This window comes from Manduca sexta, chromosome 20 (assembly GCF_014839805.1).
Source record: "Manduca sexta isolate Smith_Timp_Sample1 chromosome 20, JHU_Msex_v1.0, whole genome shotgun sequence".
In the NCBI taxonomy this organism is placed as follows: domain Eukaryota; kingdom Metazoa; phylum Arthropoda; class Insecta; order Lepidoptera; family Sphingidae; genus Manduca; species Manduca sexta.
The window spans coordinates 3,761,317-3,781,085 of record NC_051134.1 but is presented as its reverse complement, the minus strand read 5'-3'; the positions used below and the strand labels follow the sequence as shown (position 1 = coordinate 3,781,085).

Here is a 19,769-nt window from a genome sequence, read left to right as displayed (position 1 = left end):
GGCGGCCGTGGGACAAGGGTGGCGACCCCACAAACTTGGTTTTAGCTTAACACTGACCCCCCCTACACTTCTAAAAAATAAAATTGCGTCCTCTAAAAAACGCAAGGTAAGGCCTAAAAAATGTAACATTTCAATGGACTAATATGCAAACAACTATAAAACCTCCTTTAAGGCGATACCTCAAGGTCCATTTTCATACATTTTGTTTCGGCTTTAATCTGGGTAACTAAACAAGTATTGGCAAGTAAAGAATTTAAATTCACGTCTAGTTAGTGATTAGTTCTCGCAGTTGAAGAAAAACGTAAAATAATTAATAATCATGGATATTTCGGCCTTTAAAATTTAATATGACGAAATTTTAAAGGCAGAAATATCCATGATTATTAATTATTTTACGTTTTTCTTCAACTGCGAGAACTAATCACTAACTAGACGTGAATTTAAATTCTTTACTTGCCAATACTTGTTTAGTTACCCAGATTAAAGCCGAAACAAAATGTATGAAAATGGACCTTGAGGTATCGCCTTAATAAACAAAATTTAATATCACTACAAACCGTCCGATACAATTTATTGCCAACGTCAAATTTGTATCATGCTCCCGAAGGATTGGCAATCTATAAAATCCACACTCGGCTGATGCGTAAAACCCTTTGTGTTCTCAAACTTACATCGAGTTCCCAGAGGCCTGTATCAGTCACAATGAAATTCACGACTCGTGATGCGGGAGTACCGAAATGTATTCCATTTGATACTGAATTGTAAAGTGGAGAAAAATGTACGGATCTTTAGACGTTCCGTGTTTATTCAATCACATTTGCGTTCGTCATTTTTGCTGTCGATATTTTGTTTAAGGGTTGTTTTAATAGTAGCTGATTGTGTAGGTTATACCAATAATATTTTATCTTAGTGCAGGCGTTATAGCCAAGACGCTTTCTACAATCGTTAGCCTTTACGTCATGTATGAGAATGACATCCTATCGTTAATTAGGACGTGTCCTAATTAACACGAGAACGCGAACGACACCTAGCTATATATTTTACAAACATACCAAGACAATTATTCTATGTAGAACTAGTAAACTGTAATATTTGTAATTAAATAGTATTGCTAATTTGATTAAAAGAAACAACATAAAAATTAAAATTGTTTTATTTAAATGCAATAACAAAGATAACATAACTAATTCAAATAATTCATAGAAATTAAACATTTATACTATAAAGTTATTAATTAATTCAAATAGTTAATTTTCATCATCCAGACATCTGTAATGAAAACACAATTTATAACTACACAAATATTTAATACAATTTGCATTTGATTTAAATGTTAAAGGAGAAAAATCAATCTCAGATATTATGTTTACTTTGAAGTGAATGTACCTTGAGTCAGTTAATTATAATATTCATATTATTTTAAAATCTGTACGATATAAATATGGGTATTAAAGTTTATATTAATGTAGATTGAAATTACAAAACAGATAAAATAATTTTGTACTTTTTGAAATTACTTAAAAACGAACAAATCGCTTGATTGTAAGCGCTACTACTGACCATAAACTGTATCGCATAAATAGACATAACAGATGTATTCCTAAGTCACAAAGGGACTTTAGTATATTACCTACGAAAAGTTTTAATAGTTAGCTATCCTTAAAAAATCTTTTCTATACATCGACATATATATATATATATATATATATATATATATATATATATATATATATATATATATATATATATATGTACTGCGTACTAGATTTGGCGTTCCGAACATTCACTGGGTTCAACTGAATTTAACTGCAATCCATACAACTGCTTTAGTATGGTGTTAATATTGACAGCTTGTGGTTGTATATTGAGTTGTCATAATATAAGAACTTGAGTCTAAATGTAAACTTGCATCTGAATAAAAAATATTAGTCAAATAAGTAAAATTATTTGTTGTTCAAGTGAATAAATAGGTTGTAACAGTGACGTTTTGATTGCCATTTTAATTCAGATTTTGAACAAATAGTTTGTATGGACGTTCGTGTCTATAGAATCGTCGGTTTACTACAAGAACTCACTAATGTCAAAAGATCATCAAATACTGTTTATAACGCCCTGAACATATTATAATATTGAAAATACTCACTTGATTTTAAGAATGAAAATTATATCTTTGATATAGGGAAAAAAATATGACTAAAACTAAAAGTGGCTTACTTCATTCTTTTGTATCTGTAAGTAATAAGTTCTTGCAGTGAACCCACGGAATATACGTCAATGTTTCTATAAAAAAATATGTTAATAACTCACACAACCAGAGCCTTCCTGGAGACGGTTACTCGCCAAATTTTCACCGTATCACAGAACGAGCTGCTTTCAGAACCTTTTTGCAATGTCACGTAGTTGTCTCCGTACACCAGCCAATCTTTCTTTACTGCGTACTCGATCGCGAACTGAACTCGCGCTTCCACTGCTTTGTAATATTCTTTGTGCGCTTGAGCTTTGACATACAGTTTGGATATAATTTATTAGATATTTGGTTGGTCTGTTATTGATTTATAGGTAATGATCACATAGATTTATTTTTAGATAAGCTTTAGAGTTATAACCTTGGCCTTATTTCGATAAACAGTGATTATGTTTTTAACAGTGATAGTGTTATAAGCAGATTTTTGAAAACATACTTAACATCGTTTTTAGTTTTTAAATATTTAAGCAAAATAAAAAAAATATAACACACTGGTGGTATGTCTCTTATATATGAGAGTCCGCTTGGGTATATACTACAGCATTGTCTATTTCTGTCGCCAAGCAGCAGTGTCTACTCACTGTTGTGTTTCGGTTTGAAGAACATTGTAGCCAGTGTAACTATTAGACATAATGAGACTTAACATCTCATGTCTCAGGATGGCGAGCGCAGTGGAATACCAAACAATACTTTGTAATTCAAGGTGTTGAATGGTGTTTCTACAGTTTATGGGTGTAGTATCGCATATCATTAGGCGAACGGTAAGCTCGTCTCGTCATTCAAAGCAAAATATATATAAAGTCTAATACTAAAAAAAATGTTACGCAAACAAACCTTCAGTCTTGCACTTGAAATTGAATTACTAAACGCTAGCCCAAATTGGATTTGCAGAAAGGGCAAATCAGTCGACTGAGAAATTTGTATGAGAAAAGTAAACACTCACGTCACACTGATAGGATACATATCCAATTTCTTTGATAATGTCATATAAAGGTTTCCTAAATAAACATTTTTTCCTTGTTCCAACCTTTAACACCTTTGCGCCGTTGGACTTATTTGTTTTACACTTTTTAGGTCACAGTTTTTTTATGATCATAATTCATGATCAAATTTAAACAGAAAAAGTTTCATCTGCCTTGTTTTATGCGAAAAATAGTTAATTAAGAATTCTTGGAATAGGGACAAAAGCAGACGCCGTCAAAAATACTGCAAAATACATACATCGTAAATGTGGAAAGAATTTTATTGCAAGAGCTGATATATTTTATATCCGCTCGAATAGCCACCACAGTACACAACGTATTAAAACCCGTCATAGTGGCCCACGTAAGTGTGTCGCGTTCCCGGATCAGCTTGTGTATATCCGGTTACCAACAGGCCGGCATAATTGTGTCGACTGCTGAGTGGTAATCATCTCTTGTCAGTCGACATTCTACTGGACTCCACTCCACTAACTATCAATTGCAGTGGGTTTGCCATGCTCGTATATAAAAAAGGTACTTAACATCACATTAAAAATATAATGAATTTAAAAATGGGTTATTACGTCATTAATATCATGGCGACATTAATTTCTTAAGGTACATCGACTTTAATGCTTACCTAAACTAATACGTTTTGCTTCGTAACACATTTCAAGTAATAAACCTAGCAAGGAAATACCTCGTAAATTATTATACTTATTCTCACGGATCCCAATATTGTATGAAATCTTTATATTTTCGATCTCTCACATTTAACATTTTATTTAATAGGTGTTCCCTTCAATGGCCGCCCGTGACGTAATATCCCGTAAATCTCATTTTAATGGTAATCCAGGATTTGGAAAAGTCGTTATGTAAAATTGCAATTTCTCTTAACGCTCTAAATAGCATCTCTCAGTTCAAACTTTGAGATGCGATGAAATATATTTTCCATCTTTCGTAGAATAATTGTTATTATAATTTAAAGGTAAGGTATCTATTTATATTTGATATAAATAGATTAATAATAGAGATTTTAATAGATAGAATAGAGGTAATATTTGGTACACTTTCCTTAAATGCTTGGCAAACTTGATCATTATTATTTAAGATAATTTGGAAATTTTTATTTAGTTAGTCCAACTAAAATAAAATAATATAATCAAATGCAAATCACTTAATTGTTCTTTGTTAAACTCTTCAAGTAGGAATGTTTTAACTTTACAGGCGTGGGACGAATTACGTATCAAATAACGACCCCCCCCCTATAGTTAGATAGTTACTTCTTTTAGTAATCATAACCCTTACAAAATAGTTAAACTGACCATGATACAACAGAGGTACGACACATCGATAGCTGCTCAGCAATCTGGTGGTTCTCGTACGCTCGCTGACGGCTATGATGATACAACACGGCTTCAACCAGAGCAGTGATCGAGCAGTTCTTCCCGTCACCGTTGGCAATACAATGACACGAGATTTCGTCTGATTGGCCGCCGTTGCGCATGCCATCACACTCGCTTCAGCTGCGTTTAGTGGCATTTTCATCTATAATAAATAATAATTATTATTATAGCAGTCCTGTGTTATACACTGTCCCACTGCTAGACACGGCCATCCTTTACAAATGAGAGGGATTAGGCCTTAGTCCATCACGCTGGCCTAGTAGGTATTGGTATACAGGTATGCAGGTTACCTTATGATGTTTTCCTTCACCGTTAAAGCAAGCGTTAATGTGAAATGTAATCATTATTATAACACATACCTCGTCCAATATCCTAATGAAACTTGATTTGGTAAAAGCCAATGGTTCAACCGCGCAGCACACATCGTTAAGCGCCTTTATAGCTCTTAAGATATATTCGACATTTTCACTAGCTTTTATCGCAAAACCTGTGGCGCCATCTAGTATAGCATTGGTTACGTCAGATATTTCACGATTGCAAAATATGCCATCTGATAATGCTTCTTTGAAAACTCCTCCTGATATGTAGTAGGGTTTGCCAGCCTAAAATTGAATGTTGTTTTACTGTTTATCACTGAGTCAAATTTATGACCGGTCTATTAGTATGTAAGATTTTTCTGTCATGGGGAGAAGCAGGAATAGTATTGATCTAAATACAAAATTGCATCTTAAGTATTTAGAAAGTTCTTAATACTCAAAATCATGTTGTATCAAAGCTTATCAGTTACCAAAAGGATAGAATATAATATATATTATGAATTCACCCCTATACCTTTTGACATTTAGCACCAACCCATTTCTGCAATTGACACATGCGATTCTTTTGCGATCTATCAAGTTCATAAGTTAAAAATTCTCTCGAAAACATTATTCCGTCCGACTCCTGTAATATTGAAGATATTTATTATTTTTCACGTCCTTCAACGTTATTTAAGAAATAATTATTATTGAATGTGAAACTGCTGTAACATACTATAGATTACTATTTTATCAATTACCTAGTAAGAATACTTTACTAAATCTTAGTTAATAAAACTTACTACAATAAGATCATCAATGTTTTCGAGTCCTTCGGCGGTACAAAGGCCGGCTATAAGTAATGGTCTTTTTACTCTAGTTCCTATATATTGCTTTATTTTTTTTAATGTTTCCACTTTTTGAACATAGTTTATGATTATCATGTCAACCTGTAATGTATATTGGAATATTAACATTGAATTCACTGTGTTTCTTATAGGACATTCATTTAAGAATTTACCTGGTATTCCAAAGCGAATTTGATAATTTGCAAATCTTTTTTAGTAACAACAGGTCTTGTACGCTTTCTACCTTTTGCAGAAACATGATACAAGCTTTTGAGTTGACCTCCTTTCGAAATAACGCATTTAATCGAATTCTCATCAATAATTTGTTTGCAATTCATTATTATTTCATCTTGAGCAATTGATATTTCTGTCCCAACTGTAATTTCTGTTATGAGTTCGGGAATATCTACAAATATTCTTTTTTCATTGCATTTGTCGTATTCTTCTAAATTGCATGTCAATATAACGGGATTCCCTTCTTTTAGAAATATGTGAGATTCGCCCTGGAGATACGAAAAAAAATAATTTTACTGATTTATTAAAATAGAAGTGTATTATTTTTGAAATTCTAAAACAATAGAGGCTAAGGTTTCCAACGTTGTTGTTGCAGTGACATAAAGACACTTGCTAGTTCCCATGCCTTCACTTACCTGAGTTTGTAGCTATCAGCCTGTACTATAGAACTCGAATATGGAAATGATTCCTAGTATAACGTTGAGAGTTTGCTACGTTATGCTGAATATTCATAACTTGCGTAAGGAAACTTGTACTCGTTATAGGAAATTTTAGGCTAGATATTACTGAAGTTGTGCTGTAGACATGTCCAGCTTATCGTCGAAGAAATGTTCTTACGTCTTGTAGGATTCCAGTTCTCACGATAGAAGTCTTCAATTCAATACATGAAGCGGTCGGCCAGTCGAGTACAGCGTGTTTACCACAAAGTGCTGCTGCCGCTTTGTCCACCTTGCCCAATAGCTTTATCTTATCCCCTCTTGTGATATGGGATGTCCTCAGTCGAGCAACGTTCATCCCAGTTTCCATAAACTTTTGAATGTCCACTACTGATATATTTACGTTGGCTGAAAATAGATAGTACAATTTTAAAAATAATGTCAACACGTCTAAAGTAATAATCTTCTATTGTCGATTCAGTGTGTAATATGTAAGACCTGAAGAATTTCGAACAACTATCGCGTCTAATGAATTACAGACATGCTTAGACCCACCAATCACCAAGCATCTTCGAAAAAAATGTTTATCTATGGACTGGAAATAAATTATCAGGATTAAAGGGATCACTTGTATATGCAATAAAATATTTTAAGGGCTAACGTAGTGAGATGATTTTTACTAACGTAAGGTAACAATGATTGGACTTCTTCGTAGTCTGTATGGAGGTCTGTTCAATAAATTGGCGTCGGTGAAATCTATTTCGCCAAACGTGATTAGTTCTGGAGTAGTTTCCATCTTATACCGCAGAGGTATACCTTATCTTCGCAAGTAAAACTTCTAAAACTTAAATGGTATTCAAAATATTTGTATGCTTGCTAAAAGTTATATAGATACATTGGAAATCTGTCATTATTAAAATTCTCTTTGTCTGTCATGTTCATGACAATATCAATAATTCTCTTTGATTCCAATTCTAATTTGTTGTGATTGGCTGTATCGTTTTTACGACAATTCTACCAACGTCAAATTTGAAAAGTAGAAGACACTTTCTGTATGTATATAAAAAATATCTTTGGCCGGTGGATATGAAAACGAAAATGACGTATACAAACGGGACAAAAATGCAAAAAGAAATTGAACAAAAATAATTTCAGGATTGACAGTTAAATAATGGCAAATTTCAACTGTCAAGACGCATAAAAATATATGTATATAAAACTACCCACACTAATTGTTATTAAAGTTTAATATTGTGAATTAAAACCGATTTATTAAAATTAAATACATAGGGAAAATCGACATCATAATTAAGTCTTTTTTCGACGGTATTGAATGCCCATGACATAGAGAATAAGTCAGTGCTACATAATAATCCCCTCATGATTAGAAATATAATATAATTAATTCCTCAATATCTCGGTTATTTTATTTCAGTTTCTTATTTAAATGTATATGAAATAAAATACGCATACGCATGTTCACTACTATTTAATGCAATAAAGAACATATTAAATATAAAAAATATACGTAAATAAAACAACTACTATAAAACGTAATACATTCTGTACTTATTAGTCTGTTTAAAATAATTAATATATTTTCTCATGGGGAACAAAATCTGGACATTGGATCCTGGAAAAAAATGCAAAAATATTTATTAGTTACACATAAAGTTAAATAAAGTCATATATAAAGTTTACTAGGTGTTGCTCACGGCTTCGCCCGCGGTAATACCCTTTATGGCTACAAAGTCCCTAAGAAACAATAAGGCCAGAAAAATAAAAAATATCAATATTTCCCATGTAAGGGAATTACCGGGCTAAAGATTAGCCTATGTGTTAATCCAGAACATAGCCTAACCGTGTGTTCAATTTCATCAAAATCCGTTTAGTCGTTTCTGCGTTTACTTCTAAGAAACATATAAGCATCCCAACATTTTAACATAATTTCGAGAAACTGTAATGAAAATTTTAATATCGGTATATATACACAAACGCTCGCCCCTTCTACCCCGAAGTGGTAGACGGAGGCGCAACTAGTGCTCACATTTTGGCTAAGTGTAATCCGTCCCATGATGTGATAGGGGCCAAGATTATCGCCATAGCGAGCGCAACCTCCAGGTTCCGGACAATACAATTCCGCAATACAACTATGTCTTTGAAGCAGTGAGTTTTATATCGGTTAATTAACTCAAGTTATGTTTTGTCGGACTTCAAAGTATTTGAAGTGAAATTGATAAAGAGTCGAAAGATGAAAGATTAGTTAGACTTATTAGTCTGTTGATAGCAGATTTGACTGAGGATTCGAGTCCGATTCTCAGGGTCAAAGACTTTCCCGCCCTCACACCTGTAAGCCAGGATCAGCAGTGCCACGCATTATTATCAGCGTCAGATAATTATTAGACTTTTAGGATTCGAAAAATACCTTATTTAGCCAGGATTAGTATTAGTTCCAGATAGGGCTTGGCGATAAACCTACCATCTATCACATAATAAATGGTTTATCTAATAAAAGGCGTTAGTGAATGGTAAGAGGGTAAATTTACTTCCGTTTCTTCGTCTCTTCGGTCATAACATGCCACACGCTGAGGTGGTCGCAGTAGGAACTAGTGGGCGATGATTTCTTAAGCGCCACATACGTATGTCCATACTTCAGGAGATCTTGTCTAAGACCGTAGGACACTGCAAACTGAACTCTACGATCCATTTCTTCTTGCCAGTTTTTGCTTTGTTTTTCTATAATTCAAATTATTACTTATATGGATGTATTTGATACAGACAAGATATTACATTTAGCTATAGTCACGAATCAGCTCACGTTAAATTCTAGGCAATTAGACATGTCAAGTTAATTAAGGAGATTACTCTGTTCCACGCTTGGTATTAATTTAATAACAAAGCCAGACTAACTGATTTTAATTTCGAAATGTCTGACGTACGATTTATTTGTTCATCATCATTTATCACCAATTCTATCTAATTTTACTTGTTACTACTATAAAGAGATATCTCTCCTTTTGTATGATTTTCAGCCCTATACCTCTTTTTAGATCTTAATCCTTTCAAACAAATGCCAATTATAAATTCCATCAATTCACTTACGTTCATAAATGATCGGGATGATCCCTCTATAAAATTGCAGCTGTCTTGCTACTACCGGATTTGAACTGACGGTCAGTATGATGGACTGTGGTGCTATCCTAGTGAGCTGTTTAGCAGTCCTGCCTGTTACAGTAGGCACTATTACTACCAGTGAGTTGGACTGTCGCGCCAACAACGCGCAGGATAGGATGCAAGCCTCCGCCGCGTTCACTGGCATTTTGAACTGTAAAACGAGGTCATAAGAATTCTTTTTGGGTTGTTGTATGATTTGCATGTTTGTTTTCCTGAATTTAAATATTGGTACACCTTGAAACTGATGTATAAAAAACACATCGACTTGCGGCTATCCTTTTTTACAAAGATGGTTGTGTGCAAAAAAAATTGGTAACATTATTTTTGAGAAACAGAGTTTTGAATAAACAGTTTTATTGGGCTTTTGGGCTCTAAGAAAATAATTAAGGCTGGTGCAGATTCAAATTTCAAGCCACTCATTTCATAGTCGGCTTATCGCTGCGCAAATAGGTATATAAATAACATCCCACCTCCATAGATATTCTCATAAAGTCGTTGTCCGTCGACAAAGGCTCCACACAACGGCACACAGAGTCTAGTATCTTCATTGTTTTAATCAGATTCGAGGGGTCGTAGTAACTGCGTAGTACAAACCCAGCTCCTTGTAATACAGCGTTTGTTATATCGTTCAAATCACATCCAGATATTGTGCCCTCGAGCATTGTCTGTTCCAATATATGGCCGGATAGGTAAAAAGGTTTGCCCATCTGTTCAGAAAATAAAATACATTGAGCAGTTACGCTAAGGGTCTCCTTTACTTCTGACAAATGGTTGTAGTCAAATAAGACGATCAAATTAGAAAGTCACTTTGTTTACTATAATGCTGCCAAGTGAATTTATTGAATAGCATTTGATTGATTTGATTTTAAGGCCAGTATAATTATTGGAAATTTTGACACTTAACATTTAATTTATCAGGGCGATGAAGGCATTACTACGCAGTGCTTTGTAATTCGATGATACGACGTATTATGGTTTTACTAATCTAACAAATTTATTTTTCAGAGGCAATTCTTATGCGCTCGGTCTCCATACCGAAGGCATGACATGCAAGAGGGTACATTTGTCGCGGCCCTAGGCATACAATCAAGTGTATACCTCATGATTGACAATTCACATTTAGGCCTATGAGAACCCCTTGACCATTTCCTCTCCTCTTCTTTTCCACCCATCCTAAGGGTTTCTGTCCTTCTCCCACATTTCCCTCCCAACTTTCCTCTTAGGCCTCTGCAGTTGCTAAGCCGGGGATTCCAGTATCCCACTCACAGGTTTCTGCCAGCGTAAACTACCGAGTCCTTACTAAAAAAAAACAAGATTGTTCCAAATATTTAAAAACGGTGTTACCTTGCGACATTTAGCACCAATCATAAGTTGTATAGAAATCATCTGATACATGTTAACTATGTTGAAGGCAAGGAATTCGCGGGCCAAGATTATTCCATCCGAGTTCTGAAATACATTATCATATAGTTAATTTTAGTAAGAAGACATTCACGGGAGCCCGTTTAGGTCTACCCAAACGGGCTCTATACCATCACGTTGTCTATTTTATCTAAGCGTGAGGGCAATTATTGTGAAAGTTTTAAAGGACGACGTTGTCAGTATAATTATTGAGAATTATGAGGCTTATTTATTTAAAGGCACACAAACAGTTAATAGAAGTTTAGAATTTGGTCAGTTGCTTTTGTAGCTGACTGTACTTGATATATAAATTGTGAAGTTCCGGCTTGAAAACTTATAATCAATTAAAATTCAAGATGTTTAGTATATAAAATACAAGTAAGTTGATTGGGGTTTTATTATCTAGAAATATATTAGTTTCGTGGACCGTAAATGCATTACATATATCCATGCCTACTCCTCACGAGATAACAGCGTGAGCTTCAATGACACTTACCTCTATAATTTCATCAATATTATCCAAACCTTCTTGATCGCATATCGAACTGATAATCAACGGCATATAGGGAGCATCTTTAAAGAAATCCTTCAATTTCACCAATGTTTTGGGATTGCGTACAGAATTCAGTGTTACCATGTCTAGCTAAAATACAATGTAAACAAAGAAATTAAACTAAGTTAGTTATAGACCGGCCATCAGGGCCAAATTGTTACTCCAAAAGTTATTACTAATTGGTAATAAGTCGCTGTCTTATTTGAAATGTCCGTGTGACAAGATGTCACAGCGTTTTTAGATATTAATACAAAAATAATATATTTACAAAAAATATGCTAATATTCGCATTAAAAACGTGCAAATCATGATATGAAAAAATATGAAGTATTTTTAATTGCACGTTTTGCTATTTCACAGTAAATTGAGTAACCATCACTTGAGCACAAAATTTTTGTATGACAATCTACCCATTGTCCGCTCTATATAATCTTTGAACTCCTTAATATAAATAATGAGTATATAAACACACACAGAACCCTGAAACCATACTTAATCCCACGCTCTTTAGCCTGTAGGAGCTTTTGTTTGATGATAGCGATACTGACACAAATTAAAAACACAGATTATCAGTCTATGTAATATTCATCTGACATCTGATGAGCATTTTCGTTCTTATTTAGAATAAATGGAAATCAAAGAAACCTCACCTTATAATTCTTGGCAAAACTCAACAATTCCATATCATTCTTCGTCAGCGGAGGCCTCGTTAATTTACATCCACGTATACAAACAAAGACACAACTTTTCAGCTCCCCTCCTCTTGCAATTTTACATTTTAGTGTTTTTGCATTAATCACTTCCGTGCAGAACATCACTATCAGTCCGAAGTTAAGAGTGAATTCTGCTCCTCGCTTAATCGTTTTGATAGTGTATGGATCATCCATGAATATCCTGTGCGCTGTACATTTGTTCCAGAATTTTACGTCACTAGTCACTTCGACTATTGAACCTTCTTTAAGGATCACGTAGGGTTCAGGTATAGCCTAGAATGGTGTGTTTAGGTTAGTAACATTCGGCTTTGTGGGGACATAATATGTATGCACACGTCATGTCATTGCAAGGTATAAATGTGTTCGTTAAAATAATATACACAGTTGTCAGTCGCGACTCGCTGATTTAATTTCTCCTCGAAGCACACATACATACATTACTGACTTAAATATTTTGTTTGAAGGAGTAAGCAGACAGCTAGTTCAACAAATTTTCAAAAATTATTACTTTTTGATCCCATAATATCTTTATTTATGCTTCCCAAACAGATTTTAGATAAATTAAGTGTCTTAGATTTTATAAATAAAAAATACACACTTAATGAATCTGGAGAACTCGTGGCTTTAATACATTGCCATTTAAGAAACCAAAGATCTACCACTTACGTCATCAATGTACCCAGTCCTGATACAAGCATTTGGTATATCAATAGAAATAGCTATGGGCCAGCTGTTCACTTCATATTTCTGACAGCACCATCTAGTGGCGGTCTGGAGCATCAACATCATCTTAACTCTGTCGCTTTTAAACATATAGCTCATTTTGAACCGCACTATACTCAAGCCCAGTTCTATGAGGCTTTTCATGTCTATCGATGTGAGGGTACCTTCACCTGGAACGAGAATTAATTGAAAACTATTTTAAGATACAAACTAGCTCTTTTTACCCTGCAAGGTTTAGGCGGAGGCGTAAATACTTTCCGTCGTGTGTTTCATCCCAAGATGTGATGGGATCGAGCCTATTACAATTTCAATTACAATTCAGGCACACATTCTAAACTCCCGGTTGAAACCGCGTAGAAAAAAAAATCCTTAGATTGAGGTGTTGTAGTAGTCAGTACATAAGTAATACATCTTATTATTATGTAGGTAAGATCTATGATATATAAATATAACACATTTGTAATTAAGAGTAACTTAATAAATGATATTCGAACACGAACAGTTGTCTTCAAAACAAGATATTATCAATTATTTTTATTGTAACCAACTGTTTCCTTCCTCCTTCCTTCGGCTAACAGATATTTTTATAGAAATAAATATAGAGGAACACAAATATCCATACTAATATTATAAAACTAAAGAGTTTGTTTATTGAAACGCATTAATCTCAAGAACTACTTATCCGATTTTCATCATTTTCAATAATGGGAAGCCATATTACTCTTATTATGGACTATTTTTCACAGTTGAAGCCGCACGCAAAATCTAGTTCAATTCAATTCAATTTTTAGATTGTGGCTCCAACTTTGGCAGACGATGATTATGCCAATGTCAAAGTTCATCATCATCATCATCATCAGCCTATATCTTTGTCCACTGCTGGACATAGGCCTCCTCCAATATACGCCATTTTACCCTGTCTTCAGCCTGTCGCATCCAGTTCTTACCAGCGACCTTTCGCAGATCGTCACTCCACCTAGCTGGAGGGCGTCCTACACTACGTTTGCCGAGCCGTGGTCTCCACTCAAGAACTCGTTTACCCCATCGGTTATCGGTTCTTCGACAGATATGCCCCGCCCACTGCCACTTCAGTTTGCTAATCCTGTGTGCTATGTCGGTGACATTGGTTCTCTGACGAATGATCTCGTTACGAAGTTTATCCTTCAGAGAAACTCCGAGCATAGCACGTTCCATAGCTCGCTGAGCGACTTTGAGCTGGTGGACCAGCCGTACTGTGAGCGTCCACGTTTCGGCACCGTAGGTCATGACAGGTAGGACGCACTGGTTGAAAACCTTCGTTTTCAGACATTGTGGTAGAAGTGACGAGAAAACCCGACGCATTTTGCCAAATGCGGCCCAGCCCAGCTGGATTCTCTTTTTAACCTCCCTCTCAAGGCTGTTTCTTCCTAATTGCAGAATCTGCCCAAGGTAGGTGTATTCCGAAACAGCTTCGAGAAGGTGGCCATTGACAACGATAGGTCTTGGATCTAGGTGGTCATTGATCATAAGTTTTGTCTTATCCAGATTCATTGTTAGACCTATTCGCTGTGAGGCCGAAGCAAGGCTGTTTAGCATCTGTTGTAGTTCCTCCAGTGTTTCTGCCATTATCACTATGTCGTCTGCGAAACGCAAATGCGAGATGTACTCACCATTTATGTTAATGCCCATACCTTTCCAGTCCAGAGTCTTGAACAAATCCTCCAGTGCGCTTGTGAACAGTTTTGGGGAAATAACATCCCCTGTCTCACCCCTCTGCGCAGCTGAATGGGTCCCGACTGCTGGTTCTGTACTTGGACACACATAGTGGCAGATTCATATAGACATCTCAGCACTTCGACATAGCGATAATCTACTTGACAACGCTGTAAGGATTCCAGGACAGCCCAGGTTTCGACAGAGTCGAAGGCCTTCTCATAGTCCACAAATGCCAAACACAGGGGCCGATTATACTCCTCGGATTTCTGTATAATCTGCCTCACTGTGTGTATGTGGTCTATGGTACTGTATCCTCCGCGAAACCCAGCCTGCTCCGGGGCTGAAACTCGTCGAGTCTCCTAGCGAGGCGATTCGTGATAACCCTGGAGAACAACTTATAGACGTGGCTCAGGAGTGAGATGGGCCTATAATTCTTTAGAAGGGTTTTATCCCCCTCTTAAAGAAAAGAACCACCAGACTCCTACTCCACGCATTTGGAGTTCTCCCACAGTGTAGAACGGTGTTAAACAGCTTTTGTAGCTCCTGTATGACAGGAAGGCCACCTGCCTGCAGGAGCTCCGAAGTAACTCCGTCCTCACCGGGGCTTTTCCATTTTAAGTTGTCTCAGAGCCAACACGATCTCGCCTTGGTCGATTTCTGGCAGATCGTCGCTGTAGTGGCGCGTCAGGGTGGCTCTGGGATCATGGTCGACATGCCGTGGATAAGGAGCATGTGCAGCGTATAATCGACCATAAAAGTCCTCAATCTCGGCAAAAATCTCCGACTGTGACGAAACGGTTTTTGCCCTTTTGTGTCGTTAACTTCGTCAGGTGGCTCCTTCTAAGCTGCTGAGCAAATACCTTAGACCCTCGGTTTCGCTCTATCGCTTCTTCAATGAGGCGTGTATTGAAGCTCCGAAGGTCTCGGCGTATCATTTTGCTATGCGCCTGTTAAGGTCTGACCTCTCTGATGAAGTAACTTGGGTGCTTTCGCGTCTATTTGCCATAAGCCGTAGAGTCTCATCCGAGAGTTTGGACTTTCTGCCTCTACGCTGCATTTTACAGATTTTGATGCCCTCTCCCTTAAGCGCATCAACCAGATTGTGTAGGATCTCGTCAATATCTTCAGAGGGTGCCAATGCAGCGAATCTATTTCCGAGCATTCTCTGGAGCTTTTCGGAACCCGCCATGATTTGGAGTGGATTAGGTCGGAGCGTGGACTTCATGAGACGGCTTCTTTCAAGCTTAATATCGATATTCAGAGAGCCTCGTACAAGTCGGTGATCGGATCCGGTATTAAACCTATTGATCACTGAGACATCTCTGAATATGTGCTTTTGTCCGTCATGATGAAGTCGATCTCGTTCTTTGTCACAGTATCCGGACTTCGCCACGTCCACTTTCTCTGGGGGTCCCTTTTTGAAGAATGAATTCATCAAAAAGAGCCCCTCTTTCTCAAGAAAGTTTACGAGCATTTGTCCTCTGTGATTCCGACATCCATAACCATGTGGTCCCACTCTGGATTCGCCGTGACTTTGGATTCCCACTTTAGCGTTGAAGTCCCCCATAACAACGTTGAAATGGGCCTTTGTGGTATTGTGCAAGGCTTTTGATATGTCCTCGTACATATCCTCCACGTCGTCGTCCGAATGTGTCGAAGTCGGTGCGTAGACCTGTATGATCTTCATGGTATATCGTTTAGATAACCGAAGAACCATATAAGCTACCCTGGTCGACACACTGGAAATTTCTTCAACGTTGTTAGTGAGGGCTCTATTGACAAGAAAGCCTACGCCACCCTGGGATATCCTATCGCCTTCGCGGTAGTATATAAGGTGGCCCGAGTCTAAGGTGATAGAGTCCTCTCCCTCTCTACGGACTTCACACAACCCTAGGACATGCCACCTTATGTTCTCTAGCTCCGTCTCCAACTGTGCGAGATGTTCATCAAGCCGAAGACTTCTGCCGTTGTAGGTTGCCAGGGTCAGTTGAGATGGGCGGCCTATCGTAGCCCGGGGATTCTTCGCACCCCTGCCCTGCCGTTACCGTGACCGCCGCCTTGGCCAGGAATAACAGGGCGACCGGGAACTGGGGGCCATTTCTATGATTCTGTATCATTGGAGGGTTTATGCCCATAATCGCCACGCTGGGCAAACGGGTTGGCGATCGCAGAGGCACAGTTCTTCGCACCGTTAATACTGCTGCCTGTCAACGGTCTGGGGGGCTGGCTGTGCCTAGTTGAGCTAGGTTATACCGCCTTTAGCCGGTTGGAGAAAGGAAAGGAATTTATATAAGGAGGGATAATTAGAAAGGAAGAGGGAAATGGAAGGGACAAGGATACTACTGTCACGGAAGATAAGGTTTGTGACACTAGTAGCTAGAGTAGTTCGGGGTCGCATACCCGTAGCAGACCCAATAAGTTATCGGACAGATAGTTTATGGATCCACCCTCTGAACGTGTCAAAATGTCAAAGTTGAAAGTAGCAAAAGTTACGGTAAATTTTTATGGGTCTAATATTATTTAGTTAATCTAGTTAGTTATGAACTTACAAAATGTCACGATGAAGCGGGTCAGTCTATAGGGCTTCTCATATTTCTTTTTGAGCGAAGCAAGTTCCGCACGACATATATCTATGTGATGCCGACCATCAGTTGGGATTGGAGCACTCATTATCTAGAAGATTATTAAATAATTATCAACCATATTGGTTATGATGAATATGAAATAGGAATAAGGAAAAATAATTAAAAAAGAAAATTACGATGGTTTATACAAAGGGTTCTTCGTGAGAAATAAAACAAATTATATTAAACATAAACAGCATTAAATAATAATTTATAGTACTTACAATAAACGGATATAAAATAGCGTAGAAAGCGTATAATATATTAAAAAAGAAATATTTTTACAAAATCATATAAATGCTCGATAACAAACATGAAAGAAAAATTCAAAATTACAAAGACAAAATAGAGTAGTTTTAATACTAAGAGGTTTGGATGAAAAGGTAAAGTTTCAGATCAAAATACATTTTCTTCATGCATTGTGTAAAATGAGTAACAACAAAATGCTTTATAAAACATTACGAATTTTGCGGTTAAATATGAAATTTTTATTTCGGTTTATTTGAACAGCGTTACTGAAAATGTCAAAGAGAATTTAGTGGCTTACAGAGAAATATGGAAAATTTTAACATTATTTGGGGTTTGAATATTCATAATAAATGGGTTTGCGCAATGATTTATTAAACCGACCTAAAATATTACTATACAAATGTGATGCAAATAATAAATATAAATTAATACGAATCAGGTGTAGATAGAAAGTTTTAAAGCCTAAAAACATAATAATTATCCGCACATTTTTTTTTTTGATAGAGCATGTAGGTTACCAAAATGTTCAGAAAAATTCTGAGAACAAAAAATAAACTCATAACTATTATTATATGTCCAAATTCAAAGAAAAATATTCCATGTTTGTTAAATTACCCGCACTGTATCAATGTCGTTAAATTAACCAATTAGAACCGAGGAATTCTTTCCCTCTAATCAGAATAGTGGCGCCAATTTGCCTCACTAGCACCGCCATAATTTCCAACTAGGTTATTCCGGTGGAATTATTACGTAGCGTTAACGCTTTTAGAGAGGATTTACCGTTCTTATTTCACAGCCTTTTATATGTATAAAGTTTTTAATTTCGCAATATGTACTGGTAAAAATATAGTCTCTAATTAAAGATATTAAGGTCAATATTAGTCACACCACTAATTCTATTATCTTTAGGATAAACAATGCTCTCATATTCCGCAAATGCTAAATAATTAGGTCGCCATTTCAAAATTGGTCCTTCGAGCCGGACAAATCTGTAAACCACACGGAAACCGCACCGAATTATAGACAAAATTGATTGAAGCGTCGCCAGTAACAAAACAACGTGGATGTATCTTTGTCGGCCATTCTTTCTATATTTGTACAGTTAGCGGGGCTAATGGACAAACAGGGGTTGTGCCAATGTTGATTTTCAGTTAGTCCGCGCCCCACGTTCCTGTATCTTGCAAGATTTATTTGCGCCGGAGGCATTCTTTCACGGTCTCTGGTATAAAGTTTTAATATTTGAACAAGGTATGTAAATAGGTTTGACTTGTGAAATGTTTTGATTTAAACAAATACTAGGTTGGAGTTATTTGTTTTATAATTGTTATTTTGTAGGATATGGGCGGCCTTTTTCACATTTTTTAATAGCAGTAGTCAGGAGAGGTTTCAAATAAATTGAATAATTATTGTATTTAAAATAAAACGTCAAGCAGCAAAAGTCAGCATTTTGGGCCTTTTTGATGTATACTTTATATTTTCAAACTAAATTCAAAATCCGTAGATTGTCTTAGATAATCCCCTATTGTCCAAAGAATATCAAACAACACTACTAATTTCAAATCCATACACAAAAGATAACAAACAATACCGTTGTTAAATGTTCAAAAGATAATAATAAGTTTTCAAATAAACGCGACAACTCTTTGTGGCGGTCCCAGAGCGAGTCCCTGAGGTGTGTAACTTTCGCTATCTCCGTGATATCAAACCGTTTATTCCACCAGGAGTTTCATCATGAATTATGGAAAAAAGGGATCCTATCCCATGTTAAACTTTACCGACGATTTTGTATTTTCGTGTTATTGCTTTGTTTGTTTACTTGTAAGGTTAGCAATAGCTAATACGCAGGTTGTCATGCTACTTGCATACAACTTGAGAACATTAGTAATGCTGCCAGTTTATTCCATATTTTTTTTATATACGTGCACAACAAAGTGACCGCACTACACCTAGTAGTAAATAGAAAGGGGTCCAATAGAATGTCGACTGACGAGAGATGATTACACCTCAGCAGTCGACACAATTATGCCGGCCTGTTGGAGCCGGATACAGGCTGATCTCGGAACGCGACATACTTACGTCTCGGGTGACGAGTGCAGTCCAATGACATCCAATGGTGTTGCTATTTAACTGTCTCGGTGGTGTAGTTGTTATGCGTACTATGTACAAGTACCACGCTGAGGGTCTGGGTTCGAATCCCGAGTCCGGCAAA

The 19,769-nt window shown here is 36.5% G+C and overlaps 2 protein-coding genes across 2 annotated transcripts; both read right to left on the bottom strand.

The window, feature by feature from the left end:
- Positions 1-1,135: 1,135 nt before the first annotated feature.
- On the bottom strand, positions 1,136-7,394 carry LOC115446310 (pyruvate kinase). The gene is made up of 9 exons (XM_030172916.2): positions 7,113-7,394; positions 6,610-6,836; positions 5,931-6,260; positions 5,713-5,859; positions 5,445-5,555; positions 4,973-5,215; positions 4,533-4,755; positions 2,308-2,497; positions 1,136-1,269 (listed from the first exon to the last, which is right to left on the bottom strand). Exons 1-9 carry the CDS (start codon positions 7,222-7,224, stop codon positions 1,248-1,250), a joined length of 1,605 nt encoding a protein of 534 aa, XP_030028776.1. The 5' UTR covers positions 7,225-7,394; the 3' UTR covers positions 1,136-1,247.
- Positions 7,395-7,912: 518 nt separating this feature from the next.
- Positions 7,913-17,630, bottom strand: LOC115445964 (pyruvate kinase). The gene is made up of 10 exons (XM_030172492.2): positions 17,536-17,630; positions 17,237-17,360; positions 12,936-13,162; positions 12,207-12,542; positions 11,500-11,646; positions 10,947-11,051; positions 10,073-10,309; positions 9,531-9,753; positions 8,975-9,164; positions 7,913-8,061 (listed from the first exon to the last, which is right to left on the bottom strand). The coding sequence occupies exons 2-10, from the start codon at positions 17,355-17,357 to the stop codon at positions 8,019-8,021; spliced, it is 1,629 nt and encodes a 542-aa protein (XP_030028352.1). The 5' UTR covers positions 17,358-17,360; positions 17,536-17,630; the 3' UTR covers positions 7,913-8,018.
- Between the last annotated feature and the right edge of the window lie 2,139 nt (positions 17,631-19,769).